At 43.8% G+C, this 19,154-nt stretch overlaps 1 protein-coding gene across 1 annotated transcript; it reads right to left on the minus strand.

The window, feature by feature from the left end:
• Positions 1-8,871: 8,871 nt before the first annotated feature.
• On the minus strand, positions 8,872-12,425 carry ARF6 (ARF GTPase 6). The gene has a single exon (XM_051822816.2). It carries the CDS (start codon positions 12,143-12,145, stop codon positions 11,618-11,620), a length of 528 nt encoding a protein of 175 aa, XP_051678776.1. The 5' UTR covers positions 12,146-12,425; the 3' UTR covers positions 8,872-11,617.
• Positions 12,426-19,154: the final 6,729 nt, after the last annotated feature.

A 19,154-nucleotide genomic window follows, 5' to 3' on the forward strand; every position in this document is an offset into this window, starting at 1 on the left:
AGACTTGCAACTACCGGAGACCAAATGATTGCAGGAAGTGAAAGCACATGAATTCGAACATGACGTGGCTCTTGAACACATGCAGCCTTACGTTAATGGTACTAAGACGGTGGAAACTTCATCCAGTTATGATGTTTAGGAGTAGGCCTGGTGAAGGTCCTTAGTCTCTGAGGGCATGCCCACAGGAGTCCTTCTCAGGAGATGGTTGGCTATAAGAACTGAGACGGACCCAGCCTCTCTCTCTCTCTCTCTCTGCTGCCTGGCTTGCCATGTGATTCTTACCCCCCACACACTGTGCCTTTGCTTTCCTCTGGCCTCACCAGACACCCAACCAATGGATCTTGGACTTAAACTTTCAGAGCTGTGAGCCCAAGATGAGGCTCTTTCCTTCCTAAGTATTGACTCAGGGAACTTCTCACTCACCTGATCTGCTTTAGCTGTCCCACCTAAGATTTCTGTTCTACCCGTGCCTTTACCCAGTAATTGGTAAGCTCATGTAGTTTCCTGCTCAGAAATCCCACAGGGCATTCTAGCTCCCAAAGTATAAATTTAAACTTCCTAAGAAAAGCCAAAGGCATTACCTGATCCAGTTTTGCCTTGCTTTTCACTTCCACCTCACTACAGTCCACCTTGCGCTGGGCATTATACACTAGCTGTCGATCCCTCATGGTGCTACGCTAATACCTTCTGGCTTTTGCTCATAACTGTTCCACTTCCCAAAATGCCATCCACCTCTTGTTCCCTGAACAACTCCTCCTCATTCTTTAAAACTCATCTCAAATGTTACCTCTTCCTCTGAAGCTTCCCACCCTTTTAACTACTTCCCACCCCTCACCCAGAGCATGGGGCCTCACTGGTGTGCACTCACCGCGCTCTCTACTACAGTGTATCATTGTGATTATCTGCACACACATTTCTATTTTTCCTTTACAATGAGTTTCTTGAAGATTAAAGATATTTATTACTGTTCATAGAGCCTAGTGTAGGAGTAATAGGAGTATAGGTGCTGTGGCTCAGTGGCTTAACACCCTGGGCTGAAGCACCGGCATCCCATATGGGTGCCAGTTCAAGTCCTGGCTGCTCCGCTTCCGATCCAGCTCTCTGCTATGTCCTGGGAAAGCAATAGAAGATGGCCCAAGTCCTTGGGCCCCTGCACCCACGTGGGAGACCCGGAAAAAGCTCCTGGCTCCTGGCTTTGGATCGGCACAGTTCCGGCCATTGCAGCCAACTGGGGAGTGAACCATCAAATGGAACGCCTCTCTCTCTCTCTCTCTCTCTCCCCCTCTCCCTCTCCCTCTCAGTCTCCCTGCCTCTCCTCTCTCTGTGTAACTCAGACTTTCAAATAAATAAATAAATCTTTGTAAAAAAAAATAGAGCCCAGTATAGAACTTAGAACCTGGTAGGCTTTCAGAGGGCACATGAATATATACTAATATATATTTTACTTATATATGCACACACACACATATACACTATTTCAATACTATTTCCTTTGGACTTAATTTAGAGTCTTAATAGGCAGTGACGAGGTTTTTCTATGAAGGGTCAAACAAAATGTTTTAGACTTTGTGAACCCTATTATCTCTGTCACAAATACTCGCTGTAGTGCAGAAGCAGCCATAGGGAGTTGGCTTTGGGCACAGTGGGTGAAGCCGCTGTCAGCAATGCTGGCATCCCGTGTGGATGCCAGTTCGTGTCCAGGCTGTTCCACTTATGATTGAGCTCCCTGCTAATGGCCTGGGAAAAGCAAAGGAAGATGGCCCAAGTGCATGGGCCCCCGCCACCCAGGCAGGAAACCTGGAGGAAGCTCCTGGCTTCTGGCTTTGGTCTGGCCGAGCCACCACCATTGGGGCCATCTAGGGAGTGAGCCAGCGGATAGAGGATCTCTGTCTCTCCCTCTCTTTCTGTAGTTCTTTCAAAAAAAAAAAAAAGATAAATCTTAAAAAAAAAAAGCCATAGATAATACACAAATTAGTGGCTGTGGTGGTATTCCAATAAAACTTTATTTACAAAAACAGTCATAGTTTGCCCATCCCTGGCCTTTAAATTCATCATCTCTAAAATGATTCAAAAGGTACCTTCTAGCATAGTTCCTGAAGTTACAGGTTTTATATTAGGTAGAAATAAGCATCCTTCAAGAATAAGCCATCCAATATCCACGACCACATGTGGCTCTTGAGTACAGGAATGTGTCTGGTCTGAATTGCGATGTGTTTGAATGTAAAATATACATTTGGATTATAAAGTTTTTGTATGGAATAAAGAATGTAAAGTACCTTATTAGTAATTAGTTTACATTGGGAATATATTGAAATAATATTTGTATATACTGGTTTAAACAGCACATGGTAAATTCACCTCTTCTTCCTTTTTTTTTTTTTTTTAATTGAAAGTCAAAGAGACAGACACACAAAGAGATTCCATCTACTGATGCCAACAACTGCCAGAGTTGGGCCAGGCCAAATTCAAGAGCCTAGAACTCCATTCAGGTCTCCCATGTGGGTGGCAGGGACCCAAGTATTGAAGATTAAAGATATTCATTCCTACTGACACCCAGGATGCTCATAGCAGGCAGCTAGATGATAAATGGGGTAGCCAGGACTTGAACCAGGCACTCTGATATGGAATCCAGGCGTCCCAAGCGCCACAGGACCATATACCTGCCCCATCTTTCTTTCTCCTTCTTAAAATGCGATTACTAAACACATGAAAAAATTCATGGAAAATGGAATTAAAAGCTTGACATCTAAGTACATGTGAGGTCTTCCAAAAATTCATGGAAAATGTATATTATGAAAAGAACTATGGGGGCCAGTACTGTGGCACAGGTTAATCCTCTGCCTTCGGCTCTGGCATCCCATATGGGCACCAGTTCTAGTCCCAGCTGCTCCTCTTCTGATCTAGCTCTCTGCTCTGGCCTGGGAAAGCAGTAGAAGATGGCCCAAGTCCTTGGGCCCCTTCATCTATGTGGGAGGCTGAGAAGTTCCTGGCTCAGATCAGCCCAGCTCTGGCCGACGCAGCCATTTGGGGAGTGAACCAGCAGATGGAAGACCTCTTTCTCTGTCTCTCCCTCTGTCTGTAACTCTACCTGTCAAATAAATAAAATCTTAAAAAAAAAAAAAAACTATGAATTTTGTGTGCCCAAATAAGTAACTATCTTTTAATTCTGTTTTCCCTGAGAACTTTTTTCTTTTAAGATTATTTATTTGAAAATCAGCTACAGAGAGAGGGAGAGATAGAGAGAGCAAGATCTTTCTGGTGGTTCACTCCCCAGTAGCCATAATGGCCAGGGCAGACCCAGGTGGAAGCCAGGAGCTTCTTCTTGGTCTCCCACATGGGTGGCAGGGACCCAAACCCATGGGCCATCTTCTGCTTCCCCGGGTACATTAACAGGGAGCTGGATCAGAAGTGCAGCAGCCAGGACACAAACCAATGCCCCTATGGGATGCCGGTGCTGCAGGTGCTGACTTTACCTGTTACACCACAGTGCCACACCACCCCATTCCACCCCTGCCAAGAACTTTTTGAAGTACTCTCAAGTATATAAACTTATATGTGTGTGTGTTAACTCCCCTTATACAGAAAACAATATCCAAATTACTTGGGTTAGCTTTTGAGGACTTCTAAATATGTCATTTTTAACTTCCATTTGAACCTTCTCTGCTACCACTCAAGTCAAATATTTGAGGGTAAATAAAATATGGGATTTAACTAGATGGTCAGTTAAATTGAGGGTTAAGATTTATTTATTTGAAAAGAAGAGTGACAAAAAAGAGATAGAGACAGAGATCATCCATCTGGGGGTTCACTCCCCAAATGGCTGCTACAGCCAGGGCTGTGCCAGGCCAAAACGAGGAGCCAAGAATTACATCTGGGCCTTCTATATGGAAGGCAGGAGCCTAAGCACTTGAGCCACATTCTGCTGCCTTCCTAGGTGCATGAGAAATGGAGTAGCTGGGACTCGAACCAGCACTCTGATATGGGATATCAGCATCACAAGCAATGCTTAACATACTGCACCACAATGCCAGCCCCCTTAAATTTGAATTTCTGATAAACAACAAATAATTTTATTGCTTGAGATATACTTACACTTTTAAAATATTCATTATGTGACAGAAATGTAACTGGGTATTCTGTGTTTTTATTTACTAAATAACAACTCAAGTGTGTCTATCCTTTCAAATACTGTTTATATATAATTACTCATATACTCTTACACATTTAAAATAGGATAATGCATGTAACACACTTAAAACAGTGTCTAGGGGCCGGCCCTATGGCGCAGCAGGATCAATTGCTGCCTATAGTACAGCACCCCATATGGGCACCAGTTCGAATCCCAGCTGCTCCACTTCCAATCCAGCTCCCTGCTAATGAGTCTGGGAAAACATTGGAAGATAGCCCTAGTGCTTGGGCCCCTGCACCCATGTGGGAGACTCAGAAGAAGCTCCTAGCTCCTGGCTTTGGCCTGGCTCATTCCTGGTCATTGTGGCCATTTAGGGAGTGAACCAGTGGATCTCTCTCCCTCCCTCCCTCCCTCTCCTTCTCTCTTTGTAACTCTTTCAAGCAAATAAATAAATCTTAAAAAACAAAAAACGGGGGCCAGCGCCATGGCGCAGTAGGTTAATCCTCTGCCTGCGGTGCTGGCATCCCATATGGGCACTGGTTCTAGTCCCGGCTGCTCCATTTCCAATCCAGCTCTCTGCTATGGCCTGGGAAAGCAGTAGAAGATGGCCCAAGTCCTTGGGCCCCTGCACCCGCATGGGAGACCAGGAAGAAGCACCTGGCTCCAGGCTTTGGACTGGCGCAGCTCCAGCCACTGCAGCCATCTGGGAAGTGAACCAACAGAAAGAAGACCTTTCTCTCTGTCTCTCCCTCTCCCTGTCTGTAACTCCACCTCTCAAATAAATAAATAAATAATCTTTAAAAAAAAAAAAAAGGTGTCTAGCACACAGTGCACAGTGAGCATGCAATAAATTGTAATATTATAATCTTCCAACAATGTGGATGCAACTCAATTCCTACTGGCCTACTCCAGACAACAATAATCTCTCTTGCGGTTCTCATTTTAATACAGGATTTTAGTTACTGTGAATGTCATATGTCTTACCTAGCCTTAAGTTTCTACCTTATACAAAAATTTCTAATAAGAGATTTAAATAAGATATTTTAACCAAACTATTAACACTTACTCCAAAGTGCACCCTAGCTGACCTGAGACCCTAGGTTCTGACTGGCATGAGAGTTTGGATGGTGTTCTTTATGTAAACTTCACTTTAAAAAAGTGAGCTGGTATGGTATCTAAAAAGTAAGAAATTCACTTATCAACACCGCAAATTTCTACAGCGTTGAATTTGTCAGAGACCATATATATTGTACACTTTAAATGTTTTTTTTAAAGATTTTACTTATTTAAGAGAGAGATTTACAGACACTCAGAGGGAGAGACAGAGAGAGGTCTTTCATCCACTGGTTCACTGCCCTAATGGCTGCAATGGCCAGAGCTGAGCTGATCTGAAGCCAAGAGCCAGGAGCTTCTTCCAAATCTCCCACGTAGATGCAGGGGCCCAAGGACTTGGGCCATCTTCTACTGCTTTCCCAGATCATAGCAGAGAGCTGGATCGGAAGAGGAGCAGCTGGAACTAGAACTGGTACCCATGTGGGATGCCGGTGCTATAGGTAGAGGATTAACCACCGTGCCACAGTGCCAGCCCCCACTTACAATTTCATAAAGCTTTCTTTTTAAAAAAATATTTATGTATTTGAAAGGCAGAGAGAGGAAGACACACACAGAAATCTTCCATCTGCTGGTTCACTCCCAAATGCATGTAACATCCAGGAGCCAGGAACTCCATCTAGGTCTCCCATGTGGGTGGGGCATTAGCAGGAAACTGGATAGGAAGCATGGAGGTAGCCAAGAATCCAACTCCTGAGACAGGGGATGCTGGTGTTGTAGGTGGTAGCTTCAACCACTGTGCCACAACACCAGTTCCTCCTTTCATATGCTTTGGCCTTCTCAGGCCAATCTATTCAGCTGTAAGGGAAAACAGCTTTTATGGTCATGAATAACTGGTTTCATATATGTCTATGAACTACAAGCATCTTTATTTTTTAAAGCACTTTTATAAATGGACTCCATAAAAATTAATTTGGTAATTCCTGTTTAATTATCTGGCTTACTTCCTCTTTCAAAAGTTACAGGTTCCCATATCCTACCATATTAGTACAGAACCACTCAATGGGCAAGAGTATTCATATGTGAGGCATATTATTCTACCTAATGATATTAGTCAAAGGAATAATACTGGAAGAAACCAAATAGCCCACCACATATTCATTTCCAAGTCAATAAAATACTTCCTCTTACTAAGTTTCATAATATAAACTACTGGACTCAGGAATCCATTACAGTAATACCAAGGGAATAAAAGCCATAGTTGAATGATGTTATCTGAACCTATCCAAAAATAATCTAGGTTATCTGGAGGAAAGGGCATTTTAACAGAGAAGCAAAAGACCAATAACATTATGATAAAAATACGGGATAAGGGAAAGACTTAAAGTGATTCACAAAAATTTTTAAAGTGATAAAACTGATACTGAGAAACTGCTGTTTTCATGCATTTCAATTTGTTAAGAAAAAAAAATCCAGGATAGACTACTCAGTGACTACTCAGGGCTGACTAAATATCAATGTGGTAAATTATATATGCCACTCTTAGTGATAAGACTCATTCATCTTACGCTAATCATTTGCTTTAAATTAACAGATATTCTTATTCTGATAATGTTTTAAACAGCTGGCTTTAGACTCATTTTCCCTAACATGCCACATAGTAAATATTTTAGGTTTTTCAGACTAAATACTGTCCTTGCCACATATTCTTGGTTCTTTTATTCTCACAATCTTAAAAATCCTTTAGAAATGTAAAATCCATTCTTAGCACACTCTTTGTATAGACAGGCTGCAGCCAGGTTTGCCCTTGGCCAGACTTGTCCCATTCCAACTTTACACCACTCGTACATACTACCTGTTTGTTACACTGTATCGATTACACTGATACTAGTATTTTCTTCCAACATTTACTCAAATGTCACCTTCTCAATGAGCCCTTCTCCAAACATGTTCCTACCCGTGCCCTGTAGAGAACACAGTCTACAGTACATAGTGGATCACCTAACATCCTTGTACTTCTCTAATCTCGGTGGCCCACCTCCTCTCCAGGTTGGGTTCCAGGCAGGCAGATGATCCTCAGGTGTTCTCACTGGTGTCTCACCTCCACAACAGTGCCAGGCAGGTCGGTAGGCCCTCTAACACTCTACCCTCACACTTAGGAAATACATACTGTGGAGGAAACAGATGCTCTTTGTGAAATAATTCAAGCAAAAAGATGTTCAAGGACAAAACTGACAGATTTTAAAATTCAAGTAGTCAAATATTTTAAATAAAGGGGAAAACCAGCTAAAAGTTAAACTGATTTTCTTACTTACTGTCCCACAGTGGTTGGTTCTCAGTCCCTTAAAGTTTACCATTACTTTAGCTAATCTAGTAACAAATTTCAATTATAATTGCTAAATCCCTCTACAGACTTGTTCTGTCTCCTTTGATCTCTCTTATACTAATATGTTCCTTGCCAGTCTGACCAGTCTGGCAACTTTACAAAGTTTGGCAAGACGGGGAGAAGTTACTTTGCCTCCCCATCTCCTAGTATTCCATTTTTATAAACTTTCCATTACTGTAATCTTTCTTATATTGTCTTTTCACTATTTAAATGAAGCAAGAAGTTAGATTCTTTTGAATGTTATGCTCTAAATACATTATTCAAATTTCACCTATAAGTAAGATTTGCCTTACTCTCTGATATATATTCAATAAAGTATTAAGAAAATAACTTTGTAACTTAGCAACCTCTATCACCATTCTGATCATGGCTACTCTAAGTTCATATTAAAGCTTAAAAAGTCAGTAATGAAGAAATATACTTTCTACTGCTGACAAATTATCATAAATCATATAGTAAAAATATGAGGGCTAAATCATTACTATGTATCCCATTATGGCATTCTAAAAACCAACCACAAAAATTGTTGATAATGGAGGGAATGCTTACAAAACAACGGTCTAGGGCCCAGTGTTGTGGCATAGCAAGTTAAGTGGCCACAAACGGGAGTGCCAGTTCGAGTCCCCGGGCTCCACTTCTGATTCAGCTTCCTGCTACTGTGCCTGGGGAGGCAGCAGAAGGGGCTTGAGGCTCTGCCACCCATGTGGGAGACCCAGATGGAGTCCCTTGCTGCTGGCTTTGTCTGCTGCAGCCATTTGGGGAGTTACTCAGCAAACGGAAAGTCTCTGACACGCTGCCTTTCAAAAAAAAAGTAAATCTCTAAAAAAATCTTAAAATCACTTTTATCCAATAAACTGTTCCTCATCCATGATTTTACCTTCCATTCTTATCAGACAAGCAACTTTGACCTCTAAAAGAAACTTGTAAAATCCCAAAGACTTGTCAAAGGTTAAGAAAACTCCATAGGCCAATTCTTAACAGATAAAATTCTGCCCCCAAAATGCTAAGGTTGTAATTTGGGAAAGCTAAAGACTGCTATAGGACTCTACTTTTTATAAAATGGTTTTCAACTGTTTCTATGTCCTAAATCATAAAATCAGATAAAGCTTTATGGAATCAAAATTAGGCAAACTTCCTTAAATGGTGAAATTTACAAGAACCCAATCTATTTTTTATTGTTCTCATTAAAGTCAGGTGACACCCAAATTAAGTCACTTCTTACCATACAGACCTGCAGAGTAACAGGGCCCAACACACCGACATGTCCCACTTATCTAGTTGAAGCGAGTAACATAACGTGAGAAACTGCACTGTGTAATTCCTTTATTTTCTGCAATATTAGTGCTTTACCAACACTACAACCATAAAGAACACAATTCCAAGTACTGTACTTTTTAGTTTGGGGAGATCACAGACTCATTTACTTATATTAGACAAGATTAACCTCATTCAAAACTTACTGATTATAAATTCACATAAATACAGAAATTGATGCAATTAAACAAAAATGTCAGGATCTTATTTTTAAAATTCTTAGATTGTAACTTTTTCTGCAGGCTATAATTACCTGCTCCATAATCACCAATAGTTATGGTTCAATTTAACCACATCAATTATAAACCTTTTATATTCTTAAAGAAAATGTGAAAATTACAATTTTTTACCAAAAGGTCTAGGGTCTTCCAGATTTCAAATATTTGCTTCCCTCCCTCCCCCCATTCAGTTAGACATTTCAAATAAACTAAAAATAACATCTCACCTGCAACATTCCATAATAGCAATCACTTGATGTATAAAACTTTAACTATGCCCCCAGTTATTTTAAGACACAAAAAGATGGCTGCCTACCAAATCTGTCAAAAGTTAGAAATACTACATTTAAGAATTAACATGAGGGTTTCAAGTTTCCTCCAGTTTAGGCATTTATACCTTTGTGCTTGTTTTGTTTCAGGATGTTACTATAGCATTTATATCTGTATAGCCCATGTTTATGTACCTTAAATGTGATCATTTAAAACACTAAGAATTATATTTATGGTGGAGCTTTGGAGATTCTAAAAAGCAACCATAATGTTCTTAGGATGTGTTTGATCAGCTTCATTTTTAGAGATACTTTCACTAAAGTGAAACTGACTACTTTATACTTTAGTTGCATCTTGAACTCAAAAATCCCTTTGTACCAGCCGGAGCCTACAACATAGCACCTTTTCTCATCTGCTTGAAGAAAAATGCTTTGTCAAGAGTTTTACTTTGAATGGTTGATTTTTTTTTTTAAAATAGCCTTATGATTCTCAGATATCTTTGGTAAAAGCTCCATTATACAATATGGCCAAAGCATGAAGGACCAATACTGTCCAACTATACCATGATATCCCGCTCAGTTTTGTTTTCAGACACCCTCATAAACGAAACCCACTCCACTTTTTCCTGTATACTGCCTTTGCAGTCTACATTTCTGAAATTCCCTAAGTTTAATTCCTTGAGGATCACTAAAATTAATCCTTAAGGCTATATAAGAACCAGATGGTGCTTCACAACTCTGTATCAAGCATTAACATTTGGTTCAAAATACTACCATAGTGGTCTCAATCTAGCTACTGGTCCTAACTTGCTACCCAAGTAATTCTGTTAGGATCTGGATATCACCAGTGAGCACACTGCTTACCCTTGAAGAAAAATAAGTTTACATTCATTGTCATCTGTAGGTTCTCTCTTCAGCCCACTTCCCCTTTGTCATCCCTTAAGTCTACACATCCAACATTCATTCATCACATTGCCTTTCTTAAAGGAGACAGTGTACTATTGAACCAACAGGTTGTCTTACTATTTGCACGAGTTAATCCCACAATCAAACAAAATTAAATATCTTTTTTATAAAACATCTTTTCCAGTGTTCTAATTAAAGGAGATGTGGATCACTCATCTATAAAAAATGATATATCTTCAGCTTAGTCAGTTGCAGTAATGTGAAAACAGGAATGTGTATTTTTCCATCTAGGTAAAAGGTGCATATAACTTGAATCATTAAATGCTTTATTAATGAACAAACTAATGTTTCAGTAACTTTAATACTACTGCTCTTAAGACACTTGAAACAATGTATAAGTATTCCAGTTTTGCCCAAAAGTCGCTTAAAATATCTACAGATATCTGTGTGTGGCACACACCATTATTGCTCCATTTTCTGGAAGGAGTCTATTTTTGATGTTAAAAAAAGGAAAAGTTGCTAACTTTGCAGTGAAAAAAAACCTCATGTCCTTGGCGGGTTATACTTTCATATTTTTTGCAGTGTTAAGTTTGCTATGTTATGACGACCCTGGGTTTTATTCCTACTCATGCATGATGTATGTCTTAGGAGTTAATAGCTGACATTTCAAATAAGTTCTTACATTACCTGTTTAACATACTGATGTGCAACTGGAACATATTACAATGATATTACTCATTATTTGCCACTGTGGGCTAAGTTTACTTATACTGGTCTTAGGTCACATTTGAAATTACTAAGTTAGAATTCATAAGGGGGGGAGCCTTAAATATAAAAGACAAACGGCAGTTTGATTAAGCAATAATTTTCAGTTTACTAGATGAAACAGACTTGCAACATAGTCTGCATGAATGCAAAATAAGCCATCTACAGCAAGTGATAAGGAAACTGGATAAAAAAAAAAGGAAAAAAGCATACATTTGGGGGGGAAAAAGATTCTCTAGAAATAAAAAAATCAAACCATTATTATAAAGGACTTTACCAAGAACTGCTGTATTTCCCCCACCCCATTTGCTGGAAGTCAACAAGAGCACCTAGCACTTTGTGTTCATGTCAAACGTCAAATCAGAGCATCCTAACGCAAAGCGGAATAAAGAAAAGAAAAAAAAAAAAAGCAAAAAAAAAAGAAAAACCCCAACCCCCCCTCCCTAAACCGTAGAACTGTAACTCCAGAGTTCAAATTCAAAAGAAGAGAAAGTGGCGATTGAAAGAGGTGATGGTGGCGATAATCCTATGAATGGGTTTTTGATTTCTCTCCTTCCGGGGGCTGGGTGGAGAATGCTCATTAGGACTTGTAGTTAGAGGTTAACCATGTGAGCCCCTCATAGAGTCCGTCCCCTGAGGTGGCACAGGAGGGCTGCACATACCAGTTCCTGTCCCGAATCCGGGTCAGGCCCAGTTTCTCCTGGATCTCATGGGGTTTCATGGCATCGGGCAGGTCCTGCTTGTTGGCGAAGATGAGGATTATGGCGTCCCTCATCTCCCGGTCATTGATAATGCGGTGCAGCTCCTGGCGGGCCTCGTCGATGCGGTCGCGGTCGGCGCAGTCCACCACGAAGATCAGACCCTGGGTCCCGGTGTAGTAGTGCCGCCAGAGCGGCCGGATCTTGTCCTGGCCTCCCACATCCCACACGTTGAACTTGACGTTTTTGTAAGTCACCGTCTCCACGTTGAAGCCCACGGTGGGGATGGTGGTCACCGACTGGCCCAGCTTCAACTTGTACAGGATTGTGGTCTTGCCGGCCGCGTCCAGGCCCAACATGAGGATCCGCATTTCCTTGTTCCCGAAGATTTTGGATAGCACCTTCCCCATCGCGACGGAAGAGCCGGGGCCGGGGGCATTCAGGTGTCCCGGTTCCCCCTCAAGCCAACAACGCCGCCGCCGCCGCCGCGAAACCGAAACGAAGCCTCCCTGCCGCGAGGGCGCCCGTGCGGCCTGCGTGGGAGTCGCCTCCTACGGGGCGAGAGGCCCGGGCCTGCCGCTCACTCGGGCATCACCGACCCGCACAACTTGGTTCCTCCAGCCGCCGCCGCCGCCGGGGCCCTGAGTCTGCGCCCGGAGAGCCGCCGCCCTGCTGAGGCGCGGCCCGGCCCGGAACTGCCCTTCCCCCCCGCAGGCGCCGCGCGAGCGCCGCCGCCGTGCCCGTTCCTCCGCCCGCCCGACGGCCCGCCGACTACCGGGCTCGCCACCGACCCAGGCCACCCGTCAGGCAGCGCGGCGCCGGCGTCCCGTCAGGTCATGGATCCTCGCGGGAACTCAGCGCGCTGCCTGCGGAGACACAGAGAAGGAGAAGGGAGTTACCGCCGGAGCTCCGAACGGGAGCGGGCGCGGAGGCCGAGGCCGCCCGCCTTAACAGCTCGGCCCCCGGGTGTCGGTGCCGGGTGGTGGTGGTGGGGGTTACCTCCAGCCGCCGCCCCGAGCACGGGCTCGCTCCGGCCGCCGCCACCTCCTCCCAGCTCTGCCGCTGCCGCTGCCGGAAAAGGCGCCCAAGAAACCGCCTCACTTCCCCTCCCGACCACGCAGGCGCAGCGCAGGCCGACCGTTCGGACAAGAGCGACCTCTGGAAGGAGAGCGGCCCGCGCGCCCAGCGTCACGGGCGCCACGCGCCGGAGGGGGCGGGGCTACGGCGTCCCGGAGGGCTCGCGGGTGCCGCCCGCCCGAGCCCGCGCGCCTCGGGCTCTGGCCCGCGCCCACCTGTCGCTCTCGCCGCGTCTGCGCGCTCGGCGGCCCCTTCGTTCCGCGCCTCTGCCCGCCCCCGCAGTCCGGGGAGCAAATACTCCGGGGAGGTGGGGAAATGGAGCCTCCGCAAGGGCGGGGCCGCCGGACGAGCCGCCCCCACGGAGCCGCTTGCAGGCCCGGAAAGTTCGGCGGACTTCGCGCGCCCCGGGTCTCCCGGGGACGCCTTGGCCGCTTTTTAGCTTTTTCTCCGACCCCCTCCTTGGTATCGTTGCCTCTGGTGTTCAGGGTTTTCCTGGAAGACGCATGGGAGGCCGGCGCGCTCGTGTTGAACCCGCCAGTCAGTGGCGCGCCGTGGCTGGGCTCGGGTTTGCTCGGAAGCCCCTCTCTCGAACACTGGAGCCCTGTCCGTGTTGCATCAGGACCAGCTCACGTTTCTTGTAAAAGCTGGCGGTGAAGAGCTTTCTGGAACGCGATGAACTGTTCTTAGTCCAGTGTCACTTCCTTTTAGTATGGGAGCGGCAGCTGCTCACCCACCCACCCACCCGTGCTGCAGTCACCTTAGCGTAGGGTGTAGAACCTGAGAGGCCACTTAACCTCGTTCGCTGATCTCCTGTGTAAACTGACCTCGCTTACTCCGCCCCGCTTGGAGGATGAAATAATACCATGTTGGTGGAAGACCAAGGAAATCTTTGTATCGAAGGGTTACTCTAAAGTTGAAAGAAAGTGAAAGCTAAAGTAAATATCAAATAAGGGGAGGAAAAAAAAAACAGGAAATACGCTTGAGTTGTTTTTTTTTTTATTTTTTTTATTTAAGAAAGATGCTATGACCGCGTATGCTAACATTTTTACTTCGCCAGTTGAAATCTGACAGCGGTTACTAAGGCGCTGGTTGGCACAGCTGAGCTGCATATCAGCTTGGTTGGGTTCGAGTCCCAGCACCTGATCCGGCTTCCTGCTAAGGCCCATTCCACTCCGGGAGGCAGCAGGTGATGGCTCAAGTTCCTGGCTCCCTGCCACCCACCTGGGAGACCTGGATTGAGTTCCAGGCTCCTGCTTCCACCTGGCTATTGAGAGCATTTGGAGAGTTTAAGCAGCACGTGGAAGATTTTGATCTGTGTCAGCTGTTCTGCCTTTCAAGCAAAAAATATTTTTTTTAATTTAAAAGAAAATTTGGTAATATCAGGCAGATTAAACAACCTTGTAAACTTCAGCTTGAAATAAAGATACTAATATAACAGTGATCTAATTTACTTTCCATCTGCCGTGAGATGCACTGTCAGAAAACTAAGACAGCTCTGTAGTCAGATTGGGATTCAAATCAGCCTTCCCTATAGCTGTGAATCTGTAAGTCTCAATCTTTGTGAACATCTATTTCTTCATTTGTAAACTGAGATAAAAAATATCACTTGGGAAAATGTCACCGATTGTTTGTGTTTTTTAAGGCAAACATTGTCCTGAGTCCTGTAAAATATTTTGGTACGAGCAGCAACCACATGAAGTAGCTTTGAGTGTTAACATTTAACACATGAAGAAACTGGTGATCAGAGAGGTTAAGTAATTTTTTAAAGGTCACAGAGCTAGGATTAAATCATAAATCTTATCTAAAGATTTTGCCACTGGCCTTCTACCTCACACAGGTGTTTCAAATCTTATTTTAATAAAATGCTTCATAATTATGAAGTGGCTTTAGTAATTGTTATATTTGGGAAAAGACTTTTTTTATATGTGGCAAACACAAGTATGTATTATTTTTGTTCCATTGTAACATCGTTTTTTAAGAACAGATTCCTTTTGTCCAAGTACAGTTGATGGGATATTGGTCTGTTGGACTTGCAGTTACTTTTCAATGGAATGTGTGCTATGTTGAACCCAAACTCTTATAAGCGAAGAATCTGTGAAATGAAAGGGTCCCTGGAGCAATTACAGACTCTAGCCCCAAAAAGGACCAGGTTCTGAAACAAGTTTCTGCATAATACCAGCAGCAACACTAATTAATAGTTAGGAAAATGTCCACGGGACCTAGAGCTAAGAATGTTTTCATAAAAGGTGAGGAAGGAAAGTATTTACATTGAAACAACACTGGCGATAGATAAGAGAGGTAGAATAACTTGAAACAGAGGAAATTTTGAAATAGGAAGGTCCCTGAGGAGAAATGATTGTCAGGCCCGTGTTGTGGCAGGCTGGGTTAGGCCACTACTTGTAACACTGGCATCTCATATCAGAATGCCAGCTCCAGTCCTGGGCGCCACACTTCTGATCCCACTCCCTGCTAATGTACCTGGGCAGGCAGTAAAACATAGACTAAGTACGTGGGCACCTGCCACTCATGTTGGAGACCAGGATGGAGTCCAACACAGATAGGGCCCAGATATTTGGAGGGTGAACCTACAGAGGGAAGATATCCTGTCCCTCTCTAAGGCTCTGCCTTTCAAATAAATAAGATTATTGCTTTAAGTTTATACATAAACAGAGTACGGTGGCCCTGGGGGTTATTTAAGTCAAGGTATCAACCTACATGAACAGTCTTTGTTGGCTTGCCTCTAGCTGTTAATTGATTAACTTCCCTTGTATCTTGCCCCTTCATCCTGCAGCCCTTTGTAATTTAGAACATCCCAGAATTTTTCTTTTCTGAAATTAATTAAAAGTAGAAGCAGGATGAAACATTAGCATCTTCCTGGAACTGACACTGTCCTACGGCTAAAACGGTTTTTTTTTTTTTAAGATTTTATTTATTTATTTGAGAGGTAGAGTTACAGACAGTGAGAGGTAGAGACAGAGAGAGAGGTCTTCCTTCCATTGGTTCACTCCCCAAATGGCTGCAACGGCCAGAGCTGCGCTGTCCAAAGCCGGAGCCAGGAGCTTCTTCCTGGTCTCCCATGCGGGTGTAGGGGCCCAAGCACTTGGGCCATCTTCCACTGCTTTCCCAGGCCATAGCAGAGAGCTGGATCGGAAGAGGAGCAGCCAGGACTAGAACCAGCGCCCATATAGGATGCCAGCAATGCAGGCGGAGGATTAACTAACCTACTGTGCCACGGTGCCGGCCCCTAAAAGTTTTAAAAACCATTTCCAGGTGGGCGCTGTGGTGCCACAGGCTAAGCTACCGCTTGGAACACCGACAAACCACATCGGAGGATAAGTTTGGGTCCTATCAGCTCGGCTGCCAATCGGGCTTCCGGCTAATGCACCCTGGGAGACAGAGGATGATGACTCAAGCGCTAGGGCCCCTGCCATCCACATGACACCGCAGTGGAGTTCCAAGCTCCTAGTTCTAGCTCTCCAGCCCTGGCTCTTGTGTCCATTTGGGAAGTGAAGGAGTAAAGCAATGGCTAGAAATCTCTTTCAAGTAAATGTGAAAGAAACAAATATTTGGAAAATCATCGTCGGCAGCCAGCATTTGGTGTAGCAGCTAAAGACACCACTTAGGACTTCTGCACCCCATATTGGAATGCCTACTTTAATTACTGTCTCCTCTGCTTCCTTCCAGTTTCTTGCTAATGTACGTCCTGGATAGCAGAAGATGATGGCTCAAGTACTCAGGATCCAGCCATCCACATGGCCGGATTGAATACTGGGCTCCTGGCTTCAGCCTGGCCCAGCTCTGGCCAGTGTGGGCATTTGGTGAGTGAACCAGCAGAGAGTAGATCTCTCTGTGTATTTCTGTCTGTCTTCATGGAAGGAGAGAATTTATTGTCAACACAGTGTTCTCAGTACTATAAGGCAACACACACATCAGGAGTTCAATCATGATTGGAATGAGTGAAAGCCTTTAATGCTACAGTTAATACAAACAACAAAGGGAAAGTACATTCTCTTCTTTTCTATCTGTGGGTCTAAAGGAATAGCTTGATCAATAAGCTTTTTCATACCGTGGCACATCTTAAGTATTGGATAACAGAGTGGTCGACACATAATAAGTTATCAAATGAATTGTTTCAATAATCATAACACAAAACAAATAATAATGGCCAAAAAAGTAAACACAAATAATGAAAAATAGAAAGTTTGTATGTGTGATCATGAAAGGAAAAAAAATAAAAGGCAAATCGTTCTTGGAACTGAATGTGTCCCACATTGGAGTACCTGGATTAGATACCTGGCTCCAGCTCCCCACTGGAGGTTCCTGCCGGTGTAGACCTGGGGAGGCAGCAAGTGATGGCTCAAGTAATTGGGGTTCTGCCACCCATTTGGGAGCCCTGCATTGAGTTCCCAACTTCTGTTTTCAGTCTGGCCCAGTCTAGCAGTTTGAGGCATTTGGGAAATTAACCAGTGGGTATGAACTCTCTCTTTCTCTGGGTGCCTCTCAAAAAAATAAAGGAGTTTGGGGATAAATGAATTTTAGTAAAACCAAAACATCTGCAAAAGGTAACAGTTTAGGCAAATACTAAGTCATACCACAGATGAAACATTTCATTTCCTTGATTCCTTTTTGAAACAACTTCAAAATAATAAACTTCAGTTTCAAAAATATTACTTCCATTCAGTAAAATATTTTGCAGATAAGCCAAATTTACACTTATGAAATAAAATACTTCATTTTTTAGTTTGTACTATTTCACTGCTTTAAGTTTTAAACAGTTGAAAGCTCCAAAAATTAACCGTAGAAACATTGATCTCTGCTTTTTAAGTCCGAACCTATAAATGAAGAGATTTTTTTCCAATTCCTTACAAGCCAGGTTTCCCTGAGAACACCATTTCGTAATTTCTAATCTGTTCAACACAGAACATTCTTGACTTACATCCTATCTTGTAAGAAAAATATTTGTGAAAAATGGCTTGGACTTTCTGTTTTGAAATGAAACGAATGTTTCACAGTAACACCCAGACTATTTACTGCTATTTCTGAATTCCTGTGGCTCTTAAAAATGACTCATTCAGGGGCTGGTGCTGTGACAGCAGGTAAAGCCAAGGTCTGCAGTTCCGGCATCCCATATGGGTGGTGGTTTGAATCCCAGCTGCTCCACTTCCAATCCAGCTCTCTGCTATGGCCTGGGAAGGCAGTAGAAGTTGGCCCAAGTCCTTGAACCCCTGTACCCACATGGGAAACTGGGAGGGAGCTCCTGACTCCTGGCTTCAGATCAGCTCAACTCTGGCACTTGTGGCCATTTAGGGAGTAAACCAGCAGATGGAAGACACATCTCTCTCTCTCTCTCTCTCTCTCTCTCTGTCTCCCCCCACCCCGCCTCTCTGTAACTCTACCTTGCAAATTAAATCCCCATTAAAATTACTCATTTAATGTGGCCTTGTCATATATTTCTTTTTATTCCGTCCAGTTCCAAGGACGATTCTTACCACACAGCAAAGGCGGTCCAACCACGTACATGTTTGATAATGTTTCGTCTCTCTTATCATTTTGAGTCCTTAGATTAGCCATACCCAGAATTGAACTCTAGCTTAAAGAAGACAGGTATCTGGGGACAGAACCAGCTAATAGAAGCTCTCCTTTTTTGTCTGTCTACCTCTCATATTAACTAAAAGATTTTTCAAAGTTGTATCCCAATCAAAGCCTTGATAACTACTTTGGTTATACCCGAATATGACGCCTTTATCTCATTTTTAGCAATATATTTTTGACAGGCAGAGTTAGACAGTGAGAGAGAGAGAGAGAGAGTTATAGACAGTGAGAGAGAGAGAGAGAGAGAGAGAGAGAGGGAAAACTCTTCCTTCCATTGGTTCATTCCCCTAATGGCTGATACGGCCGGCGCTGTGCTGGTCCGAAGCCAGGAGCCGGGTGCTTCCTCCTGGTCTCCCACACGGATGCAGGGCTCAAGGACTTGGGCCATCCTCCACTGCCCTCCCAGGCCACAGCAGAGAGCTGGACTGGAAGAGGAGCAACTGGGACTAGTTCCCGGTGCCCCAACCAGGACTAGAACCCCGGGTGCCAGAGCCGCAGGTGGAGGATTAGCCAAGTGAGCCATGGCACCGGCCTCATTTTTAGCACTATTAAAGGTGGAATTGATAAAACCACAAGCCAAATCTTGAATGACTGTTGCTATTTTAGCAAGTTATTTAGTAGTTATAGCTTTAAACAACAAACACTGTGGCATCATTGTCAAGTGAGTCGCAGGAGTGCCAAATACCAAATCACGTCTTCAAGTTACTCCCCAACTTTCCTTGGCTTTATCACAGTGTAACTTCGGTAAGG

The sequence above is a fragment of the Oryctolagus cuniculus genome, chromosome 12 (genome assembly GCF_964237555.1).
Source record: "Oryctolagus cuniculus chromosome 12, mOryCun1.1, whole genome shotgun sequence".
NCBI lineage: Eukaryota > Metazoa > Chordata > Mammalia > Lagomorpha > Leporidae > Oryctolagus > Oryctolagus cuniculus.

Excerpts from the sequence above, each read along its gene's own strand:
- ARF6 (XM_051822816.2), bottom strand. The coding sequence starts at position 12,145 with ATGGGGAAGGTGCTATCCAAAATCTTCGGGAACAAGGAAATGCGGATC.